Source organism: Triturus cristatus, chromosome 4_1, assembly GCF_964204655.1.
Source record: "Triturus cristatus chromosome 4_1, aTriCri1.1, whole genome shotgun sequence".
Classification (NCBI taxonomy): Eukaryota; Metazoa; Chordata; class Amphibia; order Caudata; family Salamandridae; genus Triturus; species Triturus cristatus.
Window position 1 is genome coordinate 183,606,790 of NC_140585.1, and position 21,752 is coordinate 183,628,541.

General features: G+C 44.5%; 1 protein-coding gene across 1 annotated transcript in view; it reads right to left on the reverse strand.

Annotated features, from left to right (window-relative positions):
- Nucleotides 1-21,398, reverse strand: part of LOC146853893 (olfactory receptor 8U9-like) — a 90,728-nt gene extending 69,330 nt beyond the window's left edge. The window contains exon 1 of the mRNA XM_085650961.1: nt 21,276-21,398. Within this exon, the coding sequence (XP_085507087.1) occupies nt 21,276-21,398 (123 nt within the window). The remainder of the gene's footprint in view (nt 1-21,275) is intronic.
- Nucleotides 21,399-21,752: the final 354 nt, after the last annotated feature.

The following is a 21,752-nucleotide window of genomic DNA, read 5'->3' on the forward strand; positions in this document are numbered from 1 at the left end:
GTCTGACGGATACCTGGGATATGAAGAGAGGGGCCCGACAGGGTTGTATCCTGGCCCCCCTGATCTTCATGATGTATATTAATAAGCTAGAGGATTTTCTTTATCTCAAGTTGTTTAGATATCCCCAGGGTTGGTGCCAAGATGATACCTGCACCACTTTATGCAGACAATGTGGTTTTGCCAGAACCGCAGTGGGCCTCCAATTACTCTTAGATGGTTTTATAACTTTTATGGATTCTCTAGACCTGACCACTAATTTTATAAAATAACACACCATGTCCATAGGCCCTCAAAAGGCCTCAAAGGCCAAATTTTACTGTAAGGGGGTTAAATTAACTAAAGTCCAGACCTTCCCTTATTTAGGGGTACTATTTGATGAGCATGGATCTTGGCGTGCCCAAATAACCCAAAAAATTAACACCCTATCTAGAGCAGCCGGGGCCACCTTGAACTTTGCTAAAAGACTAGGGTCAAAACCCTTTCCTGCCCTGATGAAGATTTATAAAGAAAAGTGCATCCCCATGGCAACCTATGGGTGTGATCTCTGGGGCGACAAGGACGGAAAGGATATCCAGGGGGCAGAGAATCCATTTTTGCGTAAGCTTCAGGATGTCCCGCCTACTATCTTGGCTTTTATATTACATGAATAACTAGGTGTGGGATACATTTCGGACCTGATAGCATTAGCCCCTTTGGTGCGCTGGCTGAGAATATGGGCTTGTTCCACCACTAACTTTAACCAGCTTATAATTACTGATTGTGTAGCATTGGAGAGGGGGGAAAGCACATTCCCTGGCTAAAATATGTTATGGATCTGACAAAGTGGCTTTGCTACCATGACTTGCAACTAAGCCCTAGACCTTTGGGCAAACTCGCAGTCAGACTTATTAAACAGTTCCTGGATAAATGCCAAGGGCTCAGGGAAGAAATTGAGTTGGTAAAACCCACAGTGAGAAGATATGTTACACTCTCTCTGAGCAAGCAAGTCCAACCATATCTACTTATTGTTAACAATGCCTTTCTCCGCTTTGTATTGACTAGATTACGGCTGCTTTTGGTCCCTTGGCTTTTGGAGGTTTCCCAAGGCTTTACGAAACCTGGTACCTAAAACCCTGCCCCTGTGACAACTTCTCAGTGCAAGATACCCTGCACTTTATTTTCTTTTGTGATTTTTATCACTCTATTCGTAAAAGGTTCATACTCCCGCTGCTTAGAGGTTGCCATTTCACCCAAGTTAGGCCAGCCCTATTGTATCTTCAAATGTTATTCTCTACCATGGTATGCTTTGGGGTTGCAAGTTTTTTAACAGGAGCCACCAGGCATAGGAAAAAGTTGTTTTTATAGTAGCCAGCAGGGCCTAGGGCCTAAACTATGTCTGCATATGCACTTTTCGATATTTTGCCCCTACATTTGGTCTTTAGCACTCTGCACTTTATAAAATGTATTTCTGGGTTATTTAAATGGTTTGAATCCTGTACTTTTTATTGACACAATGGATGCTTCTATTTTAATCCTTTTTAAGTGATCAAGGTCTTTAAAATTTTAACCTATGTGGATTAAATAATTTCCTTTTTAACATGTTGGCTTTTATGGCTTTTAATTGCCAAATAAAGCATGTTTTGGCTTGACATGAATCCTACAGGCCTGCATGTTCTGAGCAATCCACAGGTACACATACATCCCAGCATATCTCCCTGAAGAGGAATTTTCAATCCTAACATGCGCCTTGCATGTAGCATTACTTCTCTTCACGTTTCAAATGATCTTAATCTGAAGATCTCACAAGATCAGCAGCCATGTGGAGAGCAATGTAAACTCACCTGCTTTTCTTGTTGAGGAAACTCATCCATCTGGATAATCCAATTTTGGAGTTGTCTTCACAGTTTTAGCTATATCTAGACAGATAAAAAAAAAGTTGGGTTAGCATGGAAACATTACAATTAAGGAGTGCAAAATCTTAGCAAACTGAAGACCTATCAGCAGCTACTAATAACCGTAAAGTTGCAAGAGTGATACACATTATGAGCATTACAAATGAACAGCTAGAGACCTTCTGCACAAGAAAGATTGTGTGGACAAATTATACAAGACCTCATTCTTTTCTTATGTTGACAATCAAAGTTTACCTTACAAATATGCATGAAGAAGAAAGCACATGCAGCAAACTTGTAAGAAACCTAGATGATTTCAGACAAGCTACACCCTACTTTTTTGGCATATAAACTCCCTTTCCCCATCTTTCAACTTGTCTCTCCTAGCATATGATTCTAGTTTGGAGTCTGATGTGGAGGTAGGGGCATAGGGAGGTGCTTGTCATTCCTGCAAGGCATCCTGCTAAAAGAAGTCAGTGCTTGGCAAGTTTAATTCAACTAGTTTGACAGCAGCCAATCCGAACATATTTCTTGACTGAGCCTGACACGGGCAACACCGCTGAGCTTACCTTCAATCATGGTTTCCACACCCACACCTTGGCTAACATTTCATAGATGACTAAAAGTCATTTATTTATGGAATTGACCCTTGATAACGCACAAGACCACTATATCTGCCTATTTCACCCTTAGTGCATTTTCTTTTGTCCTGTGACATGTATTTTAATAGTAAAACCCTCTTCTTTCTTTTTTAATAATACTTGTTCTGACTCAGTATTGGGCAGAATTTGTAGTAGGACCTACTTATGTAATTTATATGATTATTTATATGCACCCTGTTTAGGTTTCTTTATTCATATTTACATGGCTTCTTGATGAAGGCACATAGCCGAAGCGCCCGTAGGATACTGAACTTTCAAGAGACATGCCAAAGAGGGTTGTTCGTCAAATGAATTGAAGTGATTTATTTTTTATAATCCATGTTTCATCTCTTACATAAAAATATTGTGTACTATCAGGCACAGCGTGAATGTATTAGCAAAATGTATTATTCACCCCAATAAACATGGACATCCAATGTAGCAAAATGTATTGAATACATCATTATTGTGCACATTGAGGTATTGTACTCAGGGGAAAATGTTTTCTTCTCTTTCTCCTTTTTACTATTTATAATGAGATATAATTGTCTATATACATAAAAAATTAAAAAAAAATGTGTAACCTAATACCTGGGTGGCTATATATTGGTAAGGTAAACTTTAGGTCCACGATTGTAATTTTGTCAGGGGTACACCTATTCTTACACACATTTTGTCCACAGCCTGTCTGTGTGGGGTCATATCTCTTCTTCTCAATTCTTCTTTTTTTGCCTACGTACTTGATCACAGGGTGCACAATAATCTCTATTATTCTAAACAAATATTGTCTCTTTCTTTTTCTTTTTCCTGACTGTTTTCACAGAGGTTTTCTTCTAGTATTTTCACTCACCTGACCGGTCACAAGTCATAAGACACCAATATCAACTTGCATGATTCACGCGACCTGACGCGAGAATTAAGTCCGGAGCCGAAGCCGGGAGCCGTGTGCGTAGTGCGTGGGGGGCGGAGCTTCTGGCGGCAGGCTCGGCTGGTGACGGTGACGGCTGGCTGCTGTGACGGCTGTGCGTGCGGGCGGAAAAAAGCTTGGACTGGAGTTGGCGTAGAGGCGGTGGTGGTGGCGGGATAATGCTGTTGGGGATCCCGCGATTTTTATCGTATAGAGTTAGCCCGTAGCCCCCTCCTTTTGACCGTCTTTCTCACCGTGTTCAGGATAGTGGATAATGTGGTTACTATCCTGCACTATCCTGCACAGTTTCGAACTGCAGCCGCCAGATTTCCTAGCCTTGCCAAGTTTGGTTTGGCTTGGTTGGCTCCGGCCTTGGTTGCCCCACCTCTGCGCCGTGTTGCCCTAGTCTTGCTCTGGGCTTATTCTGCCTGGTTTCACTCCCTCTGTGGTACTTTGAAATTTGGGACCGCGTAGGAGGCAGGGCCCTACCCCTGTCTATTCCGGTATTAGCGAACCGCAAATGGCCAATACGGTATGTACAAGTACTTTGCATAACATTTCATTGATAAATATACTATGTATACGATGTCATGCATTGGCTCCGTGGGTTCCATCTTGGAGCGGTGTCCATCTTATAGTTGCCCTCACATAGGCTACACTTTAAGAACAAATACAGGCCTCTAGAACACATGCGCCTTCCTTTGACTTCTCTGTGACCTGTGCGAATTGGCTCCACCGCCCCAGGTCAGTCCGGTCCCACGAGCTGCCCGTCCTACGGCCACCTGTGATTAGCATCAGGGTTTGACACACCATAAAGCCTTTTCATCCCACACAAGCCTCCGGCTAATCTCTTTCACACCTGACTGTTCCTGCTTTATGGCCTGTTTTGCAAACAGGAGCTGCCCGTGTTTATTGGGGCCTGCTGATATCTGATGAGGGATCTGAGCCTCGCTGGGTAAATAATTGCGGGCTGGCTGAACTGAAATGTGGGATTGTAATCATGACTCTGCTTGTTCTTTGAAGTAAAATATGTGAATGACCAACTGCAAGAGAAGGGCGGTGTTGCCCAGAGCGTAATATTCTGTATAAAAGAGAAGACTGGTTTTTGTTCTGCAGACTGCCTCATTCAGTTGCTAAGGCTTCTGTGCGACGTAGTCTCACTCATTTGAGTTTAATAAAGATGTCTTTTCATATTTCAGCTTCTTTGCCAAGTTCTTTGTTATATTACCATGAGAGTGGAATTTTCAAATACCACAACAGGAAGTACTCGAAGTCATAGGGTGCTACCCCTGGCACCTCTGGGGTCTCAAAAATCAGAGTACTTCAGTTGGCGCCCAATGTTGGGCTCATCAGCGAAGTGACTTCTTGTGGGAGTGATCTTGTCAGGAGACTGAAATCTACTGAGGAGGACAGAACAGGACTCTACCAAGAAGGTAATTTGTGCACAGGGATTCTGGAGATTCTTTTATGCAGCCCAGTATATTTCTGATCTTCCTGATTTTGATCCTACACATGATGTCACTCCTGCATGAGAACCCTTTTGGCGTGAGTATTATAAAAGACCGTTTAGTCATGTAGAACTTGGCAGTTAGAATTTGGGTAACATTTTGATTAGTAAAAATAAGAATTAAGTATAAATGGGTCGCTCCCAGTCCTTTGGTTCTTTGGGTCTTTAATTTGGTTATCGCAATTACCAAAGCCGAGGGGTTGGTTTCTTGGTTTTTGATTTGGTCATTGCAATTACCATAGTCAAGGGTCTCGTATATTTGCGAGTGTATTGGTAGAGATAACCCCTTGAAGTTTGAAGCTAGATTAGTGAGCTATAAAATGCCTGATCTTAGCAAATTTGGAAATGTAGCTTTGGAACTTTGGTGTATAGGTTTGAATTTGCGAATTGCAATTTGTGTAGGCAGGTAATGAGGAGATATTTCTCCATTTGGTTTCCGCAGTGTTTTTGGCATGCCTGTTTGTAAGCTCACATAAAAAAAATGTGTTGCTTTTTTGGAAGGTAGCATAGTTAAAATCGGTTAGATTTGAAAACATATTTCTTCCTTGGTGATTTTGTATCCCCAGGGAATTAAAATATGACATAATACAAAACAAGGATCCTTCGTTCTGCGCAGTTTTATGAATAAAGATATGCAGAACGATTTTGTTTGGTGTTCTGCTTGCCCAAGCTAGTGAATTGAGCGTATTCACTACTTCTTGGAGATACATCAGTCTGTTGGGCTGTTTATGCAGCCTTTTGGAATACTATTGAGAAGCGTTTCTTGTAAATATGACTTACAACTAGTATTTGCAAATGGTTTGGTTCAAGTATAGTCTGTGAGCTGTTCTTTCTTTCTGTCATGCGTATTGATTTGTAAGTCAACTGTGTGTTTAAATGTCTATGTGGTTTTCTCATTAGTGCAACTTCTGTAAGTAAATTGCGACGGCGCTATTTATGAAAAATGGCTAAAGCACGCTGTATTGTCTGTTTGACCCCCTTTCCGTTTATGTCTGAAATGAGCTCAATGTGTGTTTGTGGGTCTTCTGATGTTTTCAGTCTGTTAAGTAAAATGTTGGTTAATTAATATCAAGTAGAAACTTAGGAAAAAATGCAGAAATGAACGGTGTGATGTGCTAAAATAGCTATATGTTGCTCTTTAATTTATAGAATGAGCAATTGTGCACATATACAAAATTGCCGTTAAATGCTTAAAGGATATAATTAGAAACACATTCAATAGATATAAATAAGGCCCCAAAAACGAAATTATCTATTTTTGCAAAAGTAACTAAATTTACAGCATTTTCCTCAGATGCATTGTATTAGATGTTCACAGGCAAACTTTTCAGCTGCAGTATATTTGAGAGAATGTTCATCCAGCCAGCACCTTCCCAGTTAAACACGGGTGGAATTTTGCATAACCGTCCTTTTAAATGAAAGTGGCGCAAAAATGTGACGCGTTTCAAATTGGGCTTATGCGCTTAGGCTTGTGAGTTAAATGTGTCCAAAATGATAGGCAAGGGATGCAGCTTGTTTTTTTATACATGAAATTATTACAAAAACGAAAAATTATTTTAAAAAAATAAGTGCTTTTCAAAATCGTTTTTTGATATTTATAAAGCTTAATACTCATACTATGACCTCCTAGCATTAAAATTTGATTTGAGTTGTGTTGCATCACTAAAATGGCAAGCATTCGTGTGTACAATTTTCCCTTGGCGCAGGCGCAAACAAGCTCATTTTTATAAAGTATAAGTTATTATTTCCAATGCCTGACTCATGGGTTATGTAATGGACATTCTGGTAATGCATATTATGCAAGAAAATTGTAGGATACTCATTTTTAATGCCTAAAATATCAAAGTCGAATTTGGGTAAAAGCGCTGTTTAAACTGCATTTTCTTCCATTCAGAGTACTTTTTAAAGTGTCTCAGGCTTCAGTAAATACATACATTTAGGTTTGATATATATTTACAGGTTGTGCCTTCTTATGATTCAATGAGTTAATATGCCAGTACAACGGCTTGTTTTAATATCAGGGTTGAAGGTTCTAACTTCAGCTGGGCCTACTGAGAAGTTCATTAATTTAAAGTTGATGAAATGTGTACCATTGCATAGGATTGCAACAAGCATTTATTCTAAAAATTGGTATGTGTGTTATTAAGTTTTGTTAATTATTCACAGTACATGTAGTTTAATAATCTGGGAATAGGGATAATTTTTTTAGCGCCTAAAAAGGAGAAATTATTTTTCAAAATAGAGTGAATTATTGCAAGTTAGGAGGAATTAGGAAGGCCTTCTGGCTTTGACAAATTCAGAGTGGCAGAAGCTGGGGGCTGGGAGAGCTGCAGAGGCTGGCTCGGTCACGCTGCTGAGATGCTATCTTTAGTGTAAACAATGGAGTAGGCTGCCACATTGACATTTATGACCTTTTAAATTAGGGCCTTGCCTCTGTGGAATGCAGAATGACCTTGCTACACGGGCCTCTAAAGCTGGGGTTTCTGGTTTCTCCATAACAACATCACTAAAACTAAAGAAGTTAATTCCAAAGGGAAAATATAGAAAATGGGTTTTCTTTGAAAGCCCAAACATCATGTTAAATGCTTTGCAGAACTGATACATTTGTATTATTTAACAGAAAACGAAGTGTTGCATTAAGTCCTAGACAGAAAACAAGATGCAGCCTTATTCTAAAAAAAATGTTTAAGACTACATGCCTACGTGAGAACGCATTGCCAATTAATACTTCTTTTTCACAGTGGAAATTGTAGGTGCCAAATTAATATGGAGTGTCATGTAACGATTTTTACTTTCAGAAAGGTAAAACTACGGTGGCTTGATGTTGCAAGGACTGACAAGAGGGTAACAGTTGAGTAATGGAAATTTATTTTTGTGTATTTGGTCCTATCATGAATTGTTCTTGCTGGTCCTGTACGTTAGAAGAGAAACAGTAAAGTTATATTTGACATCAGATTTCCATTGCCTGGTGATCTGCTGTCAAAAGGAGGGTAAGGATTTTAAACCTGACAAATTAAACAGGCCCAAATATTGGGTTTTGGGCTGCAGTTTTACAGTGCATAAAGTACATGACATGGTGTTTGTGTGTCACCGCTTACTCACATATGCTATTGAAATTTGTCTATGCTTTTTGTGCTTGATATACAGCAAGTATATCTGATGGCTTGACGTTGTGTGCGTTTTTTATTTATTTTTGCATGTTTTCGTTGTTTTTGTTGCTGCTTTTGATACTATTACAAGTTTACCTGTGTTGTGAGGGGATGGTCATGACGATGCCCATCGCTATGCAACAGTTGGTTGAACTTGTTCTGGTTACTAAATTCCACAGCTAATGGTATTTCATGCTGTGAACATGAGAGACAACACTTTACCAGTGCATGTCTATTTGGCTATAATTGTATTGAAGGGAAATAAAAGAGATATACAGGATCAAAGTGTGTCACCCGTAGTTAGTCACGTTACTGCCCCTTCCCTTAAAGGAACAGGCGGCCTTACATTTATGTATCCTTGATTGGACCTAAGGATGAAATGATAGATCTGTGACTCAAGGTGGCCTAATTTCTATATTACATTAGTTAATGATGTTCTGTTTCCTAAGTAGCATATGGCTCTTGCTCCTTAAAAGAAAAAACAGGTTTTCATATTTTTCCCTGAAGAAGGAACTGGAACATTTCCTAGGGTTACCGTATATGGTGTAGTCACCAGCGGTAGAGTTAAAATTTGTGTAACTTTGGCCTTTTGTGTATCATCCGTACTCTTGATGTTGTGTCACATGCCTGACTATCATCCAAATAATTTTTGTTCTTCCTATAGATTTTTTTTTCTTTTGTTGCTTCTCCCCTGACCAATGTCGCATTATGCTTAGTGATTGGGGATTTTAGTTGTGTCTTAGTTCCAATTCCCTTTTCCGTATTCCTTTCACCAGTCAGCCCATTTATTATTGTAGGTGTATTGTTCAGGTACACATTTCCAGACTACAGTGATGTACCAGGGACCCCCATATTATGTATAATTCCCTTTTGTATGACCAGACTGGTTTTCAAGAATTTTCCTTAGGCCTGCTTCAATGTTTTCCAGCCTGACTGTCAGAGTAGCGATAGACTGGTTAACTGACTCAATATTATAGTAAGACAAGTTTTCCATCTCAAAAGGAGATATCTTACGTTTACTTTTTGAACATGACGAATTTTCAATGTCTATTTTTAATGTGGTTTTTACCCTTTTGTTACTGCTGCTTTAATTTTTGGTGGGATCAGATGTGTTCTAATCATGCAAATATCAGGACCCTCTAGTTCTTGTCTTTTGTTTGCATATTTGACTATTAGCCTGTGTATTGCATATTGCACCTGATGTGAAAGTTTTCTACATGCCCATGATAATCTGTACCATGTGATTTCTCTATTGAGATGTTCTAGATAAGGAATTTAGGAACACCTAGATGTAATCATTGAGAAAAAAAAAATGTGTTTGCCCCATTACACAATGCCACCATATGTGAAGACATCCATGTAGATAGAATTCTCGTGTAGTTATCTACCCTTAGATGATGGAGGCTCTCACACGGAAACCCAATTGAAAAGATTAGAGACGCTGTTTTACCTACTGCCTTTATATTTGTATTGCTTTTTGAGAATGACAGTGTATTCTAGACCAAAATTGTCCCATGGCGTGTGACCACTCCTTTGAAAGACCGCAGGCCACCAGTTTGCAGTCCCCTTGTTATACAATGAACTGTTTAAAGCATCGCACTTGCTTCATCAGAAGGCGTTCAACATCAGAAAAGAAGGAGGAGCTGGTTTTGCCACAGAACCAGAATTTCAGTGCACAAGAGCGCCTGTCATGTGCTGGTAACCTCTGACAGTGTGCAGTCCCTTGAGCCCCTTGGCCTGAGTTTTTGGCCACACCCCCCCCTCTTTTTCCTTTGCTCCAATGGAAGTGCAGTGCACCGGCGGATCCAAGATTGACAAAAGGCACTAATTCTAGGGCCCATGAAAGAACAGCCCGAGCGTCCTCTGACACTGAATGATGAGTGTTGGAGCCTGAGAATTTTCCCGGGTCTGCACGAGATGACCTATGCCCTTGATCAATGGAGAGCACACTACCTGTAGTGCCTGCCGCAAAGGAAAGATACTGGCGCACTGCCTTGAGACATTGAGACTCTCGAGTGAGCTGTGGGTGTTTGCCAGGAGGGCACTCCAACTAAGCAGTACTTTTCTCATGTAAGGCTTGAATGAAGAGGCCCATGCAGAAGAAAACAACAGAAGAAGATTTGATGGACAATAGAAGCCTGCCAGAGAGGCTTTTTGAACGGACTCTGGGCATAGGTGGTTTCACAAGAGGTTTCCGTGTGATTGTATAGAGTAGGTGTTAAGGAGACAGATTGTTTTGCTGGCATTGTTTTAAAGTACTATTCTGTTTAGTAAAAACAGAATGAAGTCCATTTTCTGTGGAAAGAGTACCCCCTTTTTCACCTCAGAGCATTGATGAGGGTCACCACTGTTTCACCTGAACATACAAAACAAATCACTGAATTGCATAGGAGCCCTAAAAATGTTACTAGATAGTTTTAGGATTTGCTTTCTGCTTACGGTTTTGAAAAATTACTATTTCATTTGTAATAGTGGTCACTACTTTCTCCCGTTGCCTATATGTTCTTAATAACGTGTTTTCTAGTATCTTTTTTAAACATGACGTTGTCATTTATGGGTGGGATTGTTTTTCTCTACCCAATTGACTTCTGCACCCGCTTCCCAACCTATGTCTTTTCCCACTACTGTTTCTTTGCACTCTTTTCACCCTTTTCCTGAACATGAGCAGGTTAGAAGATCAGAATTCGTAAGCAATTCTTTTGTACAGCTTCTGCATCAACACTAATTAGTAATGACCATCACTAATTGTTGGGTGTGTGATCTTATGCCGCCTACTACAGACAGAGGTATTCCTTATTTTGTCCTGCCATATGTGGCCTTTGTGCTACTACATGTGTAAGGAGACGTGTCCCGTGAGAGTCGCTAAGTAATAGGATGATGCTACAGCAACATCTCCATGACTTCATGTCTGTAGACCTGGACTCGGATTGATATGAGTATAGTTATTGCCTATGTAAGGGCAAAAGGAGGGTCTGTGGTACTTTGAAATTTGGGACCACGTAGGAGGCAGGGCCCTACCCCTGTCTATTCCGGTATTAGCGAACCGCAAATGGCCAATACGGTATGTACAAGTACTTTGCATAACATTTCATTGATAAATATACTATGTATACGATGTTATGCATTGGCCCCGTGGGTTCCATCTTGGAGCGGTGGCCATCTTATAGTTGCCCTCACATAGGCTACACTTTAAGAACAAATACAGGCCTCTAGAACACATGCGCCTTCCTTTGACCTCTCTGTGACCTGTGCGAATTGGCTCCACCGCCCCAGGTCAGTCCGGTCCCACGAGCTGCCCGTCCTACGGCCACCTGTGATTAGCATCAGGGTTTGACACACCATAAAGCCTTTTCATCCCACACAAGCCTCCGGCTAATCTCTTTCACACCTGACTGTTCCTGCTTTATGGCCTGTTTTGCAAACAGGAGCTGCCCGTGTTTATTGGGGTCTGCTGATACCTGATGAGGGATCTGAGCCTCGCTGGGTAAATAATTGCGGGCTGGCTGAACTGAAATGTGGGATTGTAATCATGACTCTGCTTGTTCTTTGAAGTAAAATATGTGAATGACCAACTGCAAGAGAAGGGCGGTGTTGCCCAGAGCGTAATATTCTGTATAAAAGAGAAGACTGGTTTTTGTTCTGCAGACTGCCTCATTCAGTTGCTAAGGCTTCTGTGCGACGTAGTCTCACTCATTTGAGTTTAATAAAGATGTCTTTTCATATTTCAGCTTCTTTGCCAAGTTCTTTGTTATATTACCATGAGAGTGGAATTTTCAAATACCACAACAGGAAGTACTCGAAGTCATAGGGTGCTACCCCTGGCACCTCTGGGGTCTCAAAAATCAGAGTACTTCACCCCCTGTTCCGCCGTCCAATCAACAACCCTGCCCTCACCTTGTCCTGATCTTACTGGCCCCTTGTTGGAACCCTTATATATATACCCTGCATACTATCTCAGCCCCACTTTTGCACTAATTGGGGTGACTGGGTTATAGGGGCCACAGGGGCCATAAGGCAGGTTACCGTGGGCAGGGAGTAGGAGGGCGGTGGATGAAAGGGAGGTGTCTAAGAAGCAGTGTTCATAGCTACAATTCTTGTGAATCTATAGTAGAACCAACAGAAGTAGATCCGGCCCTTTTTGGGCAACGTAGTCACAGCAAGTGGAGAGATGAGATCCGGGAGAACAAGGAAGGTGCCCTTATCACCGAAACAAAAAAAATTAAAACAGCTGGCAGCAGCGGCAGATGGAGCCGCTGTGCGAGCTCTTAATAAATCGATGTCTACATCCCCATCTGCTTCATTGAATCCCTCCCCTCTTGGTCAAGACTTGGTCGGTAACAGAGACCTTACTTCTTCGTCACGCCATAAGACTATTCAACCCTTTTTGATTCTGGAATATTTTTAAAAAACACCTGGACCACTCAAGCCCCTTAACTCTTCACAAACCTTGGAGGAGCCCAAGGTGAGCAACTTTCAACAAATAACAGAGGTAACCATTCATACGCCATTAACCAGCAAAACCACATCGTCATTGCTCACCCCCAGTACTAATCCTAGCGTCAGGTTATCAGAGGATGTCTTGAAAACGTCCCCAGCGCCTCCCATGGCAATCTTTCCGGTCACCCAGCAGTCCTTATTTTGTCATCCACATTCCCCAAGGGAAAGCTGTATGTCACTTGTTATAAAAAATCATACGTGGACTGATACAACTAAATCAAAACCTAATGTTGTTTTACACCAGTCAGATATTTTCACGTCCATGCCACCGCAACAATTGTGCTCAAGCCCTTTACTTGCACAAAATAACCAATCTTCAAGTTTCAGGCTATCTAGTTCAACTTTCATTCAACGGGAAAGGTCTCCAAAGGAGAACGCTGCACCGCTACTACTGCAAACGCTTTCAAACGTAGCAGCACCTTCAGTAGCACTTACAGCTACAGTTGCAGCCACAGCTTCTACAAAGTCTGAACAAGGATCTGTTAAAACAGACCCAAATGACCAGTCGTTATTGGACCTATCCTTCTTTCTTAAAGACTCATATCAATTATCTGATCTGAAATTAGAACCTGATCCTCAGGCTGCCCCCCCGACATCCATGTCAATCATCTGGCCACAGTTGCTGCAAACTTTCCAATCCACAGTCACGGCACTAAACTACCATTCTGAAAAATTGGACTTGCAGGTTGACCTCTTGAACACCTTAACCTTGTTTACAGCAGGCATTGATAATAAGTTAGAGAATTTAAACAATTTAATAATAAGGGCTCAATCATCTTCAAATTTGGTCCAGTCAGTCTGTTGTTGTTCACCCATCATTGACAGCCGTTCAGCACTTCCAGCCTTTTTAACCTGTGTTCTAGATGAAGTCAAACAACTATCAGGAGGTAGTGCCAGCAAGAGCCAAGTTCAGGCACAAGAACAGGGTACAGACCCCGTCAAAATAAATGACAAGTCATCGATATCAAGGGCCGACGGGATCTTAGAAGGCAAAGAGGCAAAACCCCCTGAAGCATTTAAATTGCACCACACAGCCCAAGGATTGATAATGCCAGTCAAGCAGACACCACCACTGTTGCTGAGCCCCCAAACTGTGAGTCGCTCAACTAAAGCGGTCGATCCCCCTAAGGTAGACCTGGACCCTAAGCCACTCACCTCAGCCTCACCTCCTCCTAAGATTATCTCTCAATCGCTCCATCCTCTTAGTAAGAGAGAGAAAAAACGTCAACGCAAACAAAGAAACAAACTAATAACAAAACATGTGGAGGTACCCCCTAAATTGTTTCCATTGTTTAAGGACTTGGATAATAAACGAGTTTCGAGACCTATTCTAACAAATCAGGACCAGTTGACTACAATAGCCCTTCCAATGCCAAATGTTCAGCAATCCACTCTGTCACACCATCAGGTTCAAACCAACTCCCTTTCCGGCCGAAGAAGCTCTGCGTCAAATCTTTATGAAGCTGCGGCCGTTGATAAACCAAAAGAGCTTTCAACTGGTACGGATCAAGTAAGTGGCCAAATACAAGCAGCAAACACAAACTTGTTTACTGAAACAATTACCCAACCTCAACCCACTCCCTATTTTCGTACTCAAACTGTTCCATCTAGTACTGGAGGTTACCAACCAAAAGTATCCTTCAAAAGTACTCTAATGCTTCCCGAGGATTCTTTGATACCATCGGAAGGGCCTCGGGACAACTCTTTGTCTCACCCTGGAATAGCACCCGATCCTTTAATTGAGAAAAATATTTTAAATGACAAGGGTTACTGTCAATCAACTCCTGCCAGCGATTCACATTGTTCTAAAATTCTCCTTGTCCCTGAATATAAATCAAAAGGTCATCATGATGTCCTCAATAGAGCAAACGTTCTTAAACTATCGAAAGGAGTTCCGGGCCTTGACAAATTGGCATCAGAAGACATTGAATACATAAAATTCCTTCCACCAAAAGGGTCGCAACCCTCTGAAGCTACCTTGGTGACATTTAAATCTCCTACTTGGCTAACGTATTGATGGGGGGGTGAGCCCGGGACGGGGTGGCGTGTGGAGGGGACGGGCTCTTGAGGAGGTGTTGGGGACTGCCTCGGACATGGAGGGGTTGGGGACCCATTGACATTTTGCGATGGGAGGTGGGCCCCACTCACCGCTGACACTGAAGTTACCCCCACAATAGAGGAATGGTTCCTGTGAGGGGGGGACATTGAGACGAGTGTGGTGGCGGGCGTGCACGGGCGGGAGGAGAGATGTATGTTGGTGGGGGGGGCGCCCACCGGGTGGAGTTGGCGCTAGTGCACGCCTCACTAATAAGTTTCTAGAGGGAAGGGACTTTCTCTTCCCTCTTTGTTTAGGGCGACAGGCGCTCTGCTAGTTGGGGGATGTGGGTAGTTGTAAACCTACACAGCAGGGTAGCAGGGAGGAACGGGAGGAGGGGGGATCACTGTTTCAGGGGGGTATGGAGTAGTTCGGGATAAGTTTTGGGGGAATGTTAGTTGGTCACTTGAACGCGATTCTTGTGTGATGGAGCGATGTGGCATGCCCTGCGGACGACATCTTTTCACCAATTGTGGGAATGGCTATGAAGTGGGATAGCAGTGTCAAGCTGCTCAGCTGTAACGTTAATGGGTTGGGGGACAAGCTCCAGAGAACTCTAGTACTACAATTCCTCAAACGACATCTCCCGGATGTTGTTCTGCTGCAGGAGACGCACCTCACCGGAAATACATGTCAGGCACTGAACAGGTGGGGATACACCCTAGCCGTGCACTCGGGCTTCACCTCGGGTTCCCGGGGGGTGGGCATCCTGGTGCATCGTAGCTTCCCCTTGGCAATTCAAAGCACGACGACGGACCCTCTGGGCCGATACGCAGTGCTCACGGGGCGATGGGAAGGCAGTACGCTTAACCTGGTGACGGTCTACATACCGCCGGGTCTCCAAAGTCAGTCTTATCAGGATCTTGGGGAACTCTTTCTTTCTCTTCCCGAAGGACAGCTTCTAGTTGGGGGGGACTTCAATGCAGTAGTGTCTGGTGACTTGGACAGACATCCGTCGCGCTGCATTGCACAGGGACAAAAGTGGCTCGCTAGCTTGCTAGAAGCATACGGGCTGGTGGATCTTTGGCGCCTACGTCACCCCACCCAGCTAGAGTGCACATTCTTCTCGGGACCGCACCACACATTCTGACCAGGATAGACTATCTCCTGACTCACCTGCAGCGAGATACCGTGGTTCAAGACGTTAGACACTTACCGAGGGGTATATCGGATCACTCCCCGCTATGGGCGCACTTGACGATCGGGGAGCAGAGGGTGGGGTGTGTGGCGCCCATTAATCCCTGGTGGCTGCGTGACCCTGAGCTTAAGAAGGCGCTCACACGATCCATAGACCACTACTTCACTGAAAACGTAGGTACGGTAGAGGGCCCGTCTACCCTCTGGGAGGTATTTAAGACCGTCGTGCGGGGGGAGGCCCTCTCGAAAATCGCCAGTCAGCGTAGGGAAAGGGAATCACAGATGCTCCAGATGGAGCGAGACCTTCTCACACTGGAAAGAGAGGCGCAAGAGCGCACGACCCAGCAGGCCCAACATCAAATGCAACTCAAGGCAGCTGAGTATAAGGCCCTGGCCACGGAAGCTGCGAAGACTTTAGCGAGCCAGAAGGGAGGCCGGTTATACGACCAAGGGGATAAGGCGGGCAAATTAATAGCCTGGCTGGACAAAAAACAGATGGCGCAGAGGGTGGTGGCTGAAATCCGCTCTGTAGGGAATATCCCCCTGACCGGACCGCAGGAGATAGTGGGCGCCTTTGTGGAGCACTTCAGGGAGGTATACAGCAGGGGAACAGACAGGTCGGAGGAGGACTCCGCCGCGCTCCTGAAAGACATTAGGTGACCTGTGCTCTCCGACGACGATCGCGAAACCCTAGAAAGCGACCTCACCGTCGCCGAACTGGCCAAGGCCATTCAGGATCTGCGGCCCGGGAAGGCCCTAGGCCCGAACGGCTTACCAATTGAGCTGTACAAGCTCCGACCTGACTGCCTGGGAGCGCATCTCAAAAGCATGTTCGAAGACAGCAAGGCGCTTGGGAAGCTACCGAGGGACCAACGCATTGCCACCCTGGTGGCTATCCCCAAGGATGGGAAACCCAGGGACTGCTGCTCCTCCTATAGGCCGATATCGTTGCTGAACGCCGAGCCTAAGATACTGGCTAAGCTTCTGGCGAACCGGCTTAAGCCTGTCATCACTAAGCTAGTTCATCCCGATCAGTCGGGCTTTATGCCGCACAGGAACACGGCTCTCAATCTGCGGCGGCTCCATGGAGTGATGGGACGCCGGCACACGATCCAGGAAGACGCGGTGGTGGTATCGCTTGATGCCACTATGGCGTTTGATACACTGGAGTGGCCTTATATGATGGCGGTCCTCGCAAGATTGGGCTTTGGCCCTAGCTTCATTGGGTGGGTACGCCTCCTCTATACTGAACCTTTGGTGCAGGTGGTAGTCAATAATAAGATCTCTGGAGTTTTTGCACTTGAAAGGGGGACTAGACAGGGTTGCCCCCTCTCGCCCTTGCTGTTTGCACTCTGTCTGGAGCCTCTGGCAGCCTGGATCAGGCAGGACCCCTCCATACGGGGGCTGCGATGGTCTGAGGGGCGGGAGGACAGGATCTCGCTGTATGCAGATGACATCCTCCTGTATCTTGCCTCCCCCGCCAAGTCGCTACGGGTGGCCTTAGACATCTTTACAAGCTTTGGGAAAAACTCCGGGTATAGTATCAATTGGGGAAAGTCATCGCTATACGTGCTCTGGGGGAGCCCACCGTCTATTCCGCGTGGATGCCCGATCCAGATAACCGCGGCCGGGTTCAAATATCTTGGAATCTACATATCCGGAGACGAAAAAATGCGTTTAGACAACAATCTCAGGCACCCCCTGCAGAGACTTCAGAGTGATGCGGTGACCTGGAAGAAGCTCCCGCTATCGTTGTTGGGCCGTGCGGCCCTCTTTAAAATGATGGCCCTGCCGCGGTTCCTATATGCGCTCCAAAACTACCCGGACATGGTACCGCATAAATACTTCACAGAAATTGAGACCGCTCTGCGGGATCTGCTGTGGAGCGGCGCGCCGCGCATTGCTCTCACGAAGTTGACCTTGGGGTGGTATGACGGGGGCATAGCACTGCCAGACATCCGCAAATATTACTGGGCAGCACACCTCGCTGCCATTAATCAGGGCACATATGGTAGTGGGGATGAACCCGGGTATGGGATGGATAAGTGGCTCCTCCCTGGGGGCAACTTTGAGGCTGCACTCTATTCGCGACCCAATACGTTTCGCCTCACGGGCCCCACACGACACTCGGTCCAACTGTGGCACATTGCGAATCGAAAGTTGGGATGGGCTGACAAGCTTACCAAGGCAACCCCGCTCTGGGCATCCGAAAAGCTCGGGTCCTTGGGTCGCACTAAGGGATTCCGCGAGTGGGATCTGATTAGTATATCCCGTATAGGAGACCTCTGGGGGGCGGAGGGGATGGTGTCTTTCGCCTCCCTCCAGCAGTCGCATGACCTGGCGCACACGGAATTCTTCCGCTACCTGCAGGTCCAGCACTCCCTTCAATCCAACATCCCACCGGGGACGGGGCTCCCGGAATCCTCCCCCCTAGAGGATAGACTGTTGGATGGGCATTTACCGGATAGGGCGATATCCCTCACATATAAGAAGCTCATACACAACTCCCCAGATCCACTGAGCTTACTCAAAGGGAGGTGGGAGGCGGACGGCCTGGAAATAGATGAGGAGGAGTGGAGGGAGGCGCTCTCCTCTCCCAGAGAGGTGGCAATCTCGGCGAGGCTATGGCTGATACAGCTCAAAATACTACACCGGGTGTATGTCTCGGTCACCAGGCTGAGAGTGATGGGACGGAGTGCGGATGAACTTTGTCGAAGGCGCTGTGGGGAACGGGGCTCGTTTCTTCACATACTCTGGGAATGCCCACAAGTTTGCACATACTGGGCAAAACTACATGACTGTATGAGCAATGTGTGGGGAGTGCAGCTACGACCTGAAGCCAAAAGGTGCCTCATAAACATCTTGGAACCTACAGACTTGCCGGTAAAGGGCAGGATATGGGTCACGCTGGGGCTGGTGATTGCAAAGCGTAACATAGCGCGGCTGTGGGGGGCGGGGGCGCCACCTACACTTGGAGCGTGGAAGAGAGACATGGACTGGTGTATTCTGCAGGAGAAGATAGTGTATGTCTCGAGGGGGTGCCCTGGGAAGTGGGCGGCGATCTGGTCTCCCTGGAATACCTACCGTGGTAACGTCTGTGAGCCCCCAACCTATCCCTCAGTTGAGGAACGGCTAACCCAAGAACGTAGGGATAATTTACGCTCCTGATCTGTTGTGCCATGTTAAGAGATACGAATGTCTAAGAGTCCAAAGTTGTGCCACTGTAACTCAAAAAGATCTGAAATTTGTAAGTGACCGGTATGTTTATTTTTGTCAATAAAAAGAATTTATTAAAAAAAAAAATCTCCTTCTTGGACTCGAGTTCTCCTAGCTTGTAAAGACATTTTTCGGTCTTGGGGAATCAAAATCTATCCCCACTTCACTCCAGGCTATCCTATGGTACTAGCCAAGCAGTCAGCCACTCAGATAAGCCTGTGTCGGACCATGACCAGCGATAGAAGTAAACTATACTCAATTTTAGAAAAATGCTCTAGGAGACGCATCTCTAATAGGAAATTCATGGTCCGCGCTCCCGAATGGCAATGAAACTCAAGACTGGGGTTGGCTGCCAGCAGCTTTGTCGTGTAAAAACTCAGCCTGACCATTTGTTAGAACTGAACCCTTTGGAGGCTGTCAAAGCTAACGTCCCTCAGTCTCACTTTATAAATTGCATAAAACACCAGCCGGAGCCGCGCCTCTCCCTGTGTTCATGGAACATTAGTGGCCTTCACCTTCAAATGTCCTCACCTGAGACCGGAAACTTTATTTTTACCCACAATATAATTGCTGTTCAGGAAACATGGGCCACCTGTAATTGTCCATTTGATGGATTTATTGAATATTGGAAACCAGCTGTCAGAGTCAGCAACTATGGTCGCCCCAAGGGAGGATTGTCTATTTACATCTCATGCAGCCTAAAGGGCCCAACAAAGCTATTAAACTTCGATGAGGACTGGCTGCTTGGAGTTAAAGTCAGCTCGTGGAGACAACAGCGACCTTTATTGTTGCTTAATATTTATATTAATCCAAGCGTCCGGACAAAAAGAGCTCATCTAAATCGTCTCCTTAAAATTTTGAGCGACCTGGCTGTTGTCTTTCCATATGCCGACTGTCTGCTTACTGGGGACTTTAACACTAACTTGTTTCAGGGAGACCCGTCGGATCTGGAAGACCTCCCTTCATTGTCTCTGTCGGCATTGAAATCCCAGTCCAAACCTTCAAACCACTCATACTGCGCCTTGGGGGAATTCTGTGTATTGCAACTCCTTAGTGCAGGTTTCATCGTAGTGAACGGCAGGTTCACGCAGGATACGCCCCCAAATTGGTCATGGACAAATGGATGAAAGTTTCATTTTTAGATTACACCATTTGTAACGTAGCCATGTTTTCTTATTCGAAAACTACAGTATCAAAGTGCGATCAGAGAGCGATCATCGACCACAAGTTGTCATCATTAATACTAACTCAGTCTACCACAATACCGCCCCAATAACTCATAAAGGAGTCCATTCAGAAAATGTAAAATGTTTAAGATGGAACGATGAAATTAGCATCAACATCAAGAAGGAATGTCTGTCTTTTACATTACGTGGCCTCCAACCCACAGTTTCTCACATCACTGATTGGTCACATTTTTGTTACCATCTGTTAAACCTTTTTCCATCGCATTTGAACCCTCATAGGCAGGCAATCAGGAAGCATCCAGAATCCAATGATCATTTGATCGACTACAAAACTGCTCAGAAAAACTACAGACAGGCATCCAAACAAGATAAACGATTCCATCTTGATCAATTTTGGGGTAAACTTCTTTGGGAAAGCAAAAATTGTAATTCAAGAACATTTTGGGCATTACTGAATAGACAACTCAATGGAACAACCAGACAGGGGAGTGCAAACATTGCTGAGGCAGAATGGGTTACATTTTTGACTGACCACTTTAAGGCCAACGAAGGTGCAGACTTTTTAGTAACAAACACCTCTTTTACATTTAAAGATGGGCCTTTGGAGAACCAAGATAATATCCAAGAGCTGACGCAGCCTCAATGTTAGTCGATCTCTTTTACTCAAGCAAGGCTGGTCAAAATATTATTAAAAGCGAGAGCAGACGGAGCACCAGGCCCAAATGGCCTGCCACAGGCCTTGTTTAAAGCAGATGTTCCCTATTGGGCACAACAATTAGCAATCTTCTTTAGATCTGTGTTGAGTTGCTCAACCATACCAGACTCATGGCGAGGTGTAGTAATTCATCCAATATATAAGTCCGGCACCCACTCGTCCCCAATCAACTATAAGTTGATAGCCTTACTGGACAATGAGGCAAAGTATTTTGCGAGCATTTTACTTGAAGAATTGAGTGCCTGGGCGGACCAAAAAGGTTTGATTCCAAAAAACCAAACGGGCTTTACTGCAAATTCAGGTACTTCGTCCAATCTATTGGCATTATCAGTACTTATTGACAAATCGCTTACCTCATCTAAGCTGGTCTTCTGTTGTTTTGTTGATTTTAAAGCTGCTTTTGACCGGGTCCCCAGGGCAGCACTTTGGGCAAAGTTAATGAAGTGGGGAATCTCGGTCAAACTACTGGAGGCCATTGTCCAAGTATATTCCAACACCTGGATTCATGTCAAGCTTGGCACTGGCACACATCTGTCTCGAAAGATTTTAACAACACGAGGAGTGAAACAGGGGTGTGTGCTAGCCCCATTGCTTTTTAACCTGTTGATTGCCAATCTCTCAGCCGAACTGGACGAGATAAATAGCCATTCCCCAAGATCGGTGGGGTGCAGTTAAGTAACCTTCTGTATGCTGAGGATCTTGTTCTCTTCAGCCTTACCCGAGTAGGGCTGCAACGACTGTTAAACAAACTACATAGTTATACCGTTAAGAATAACCTAGAGGTTAATTTAAAGAAAACCCAAGTGGTTATATTCAGCAGAAAACGTTAT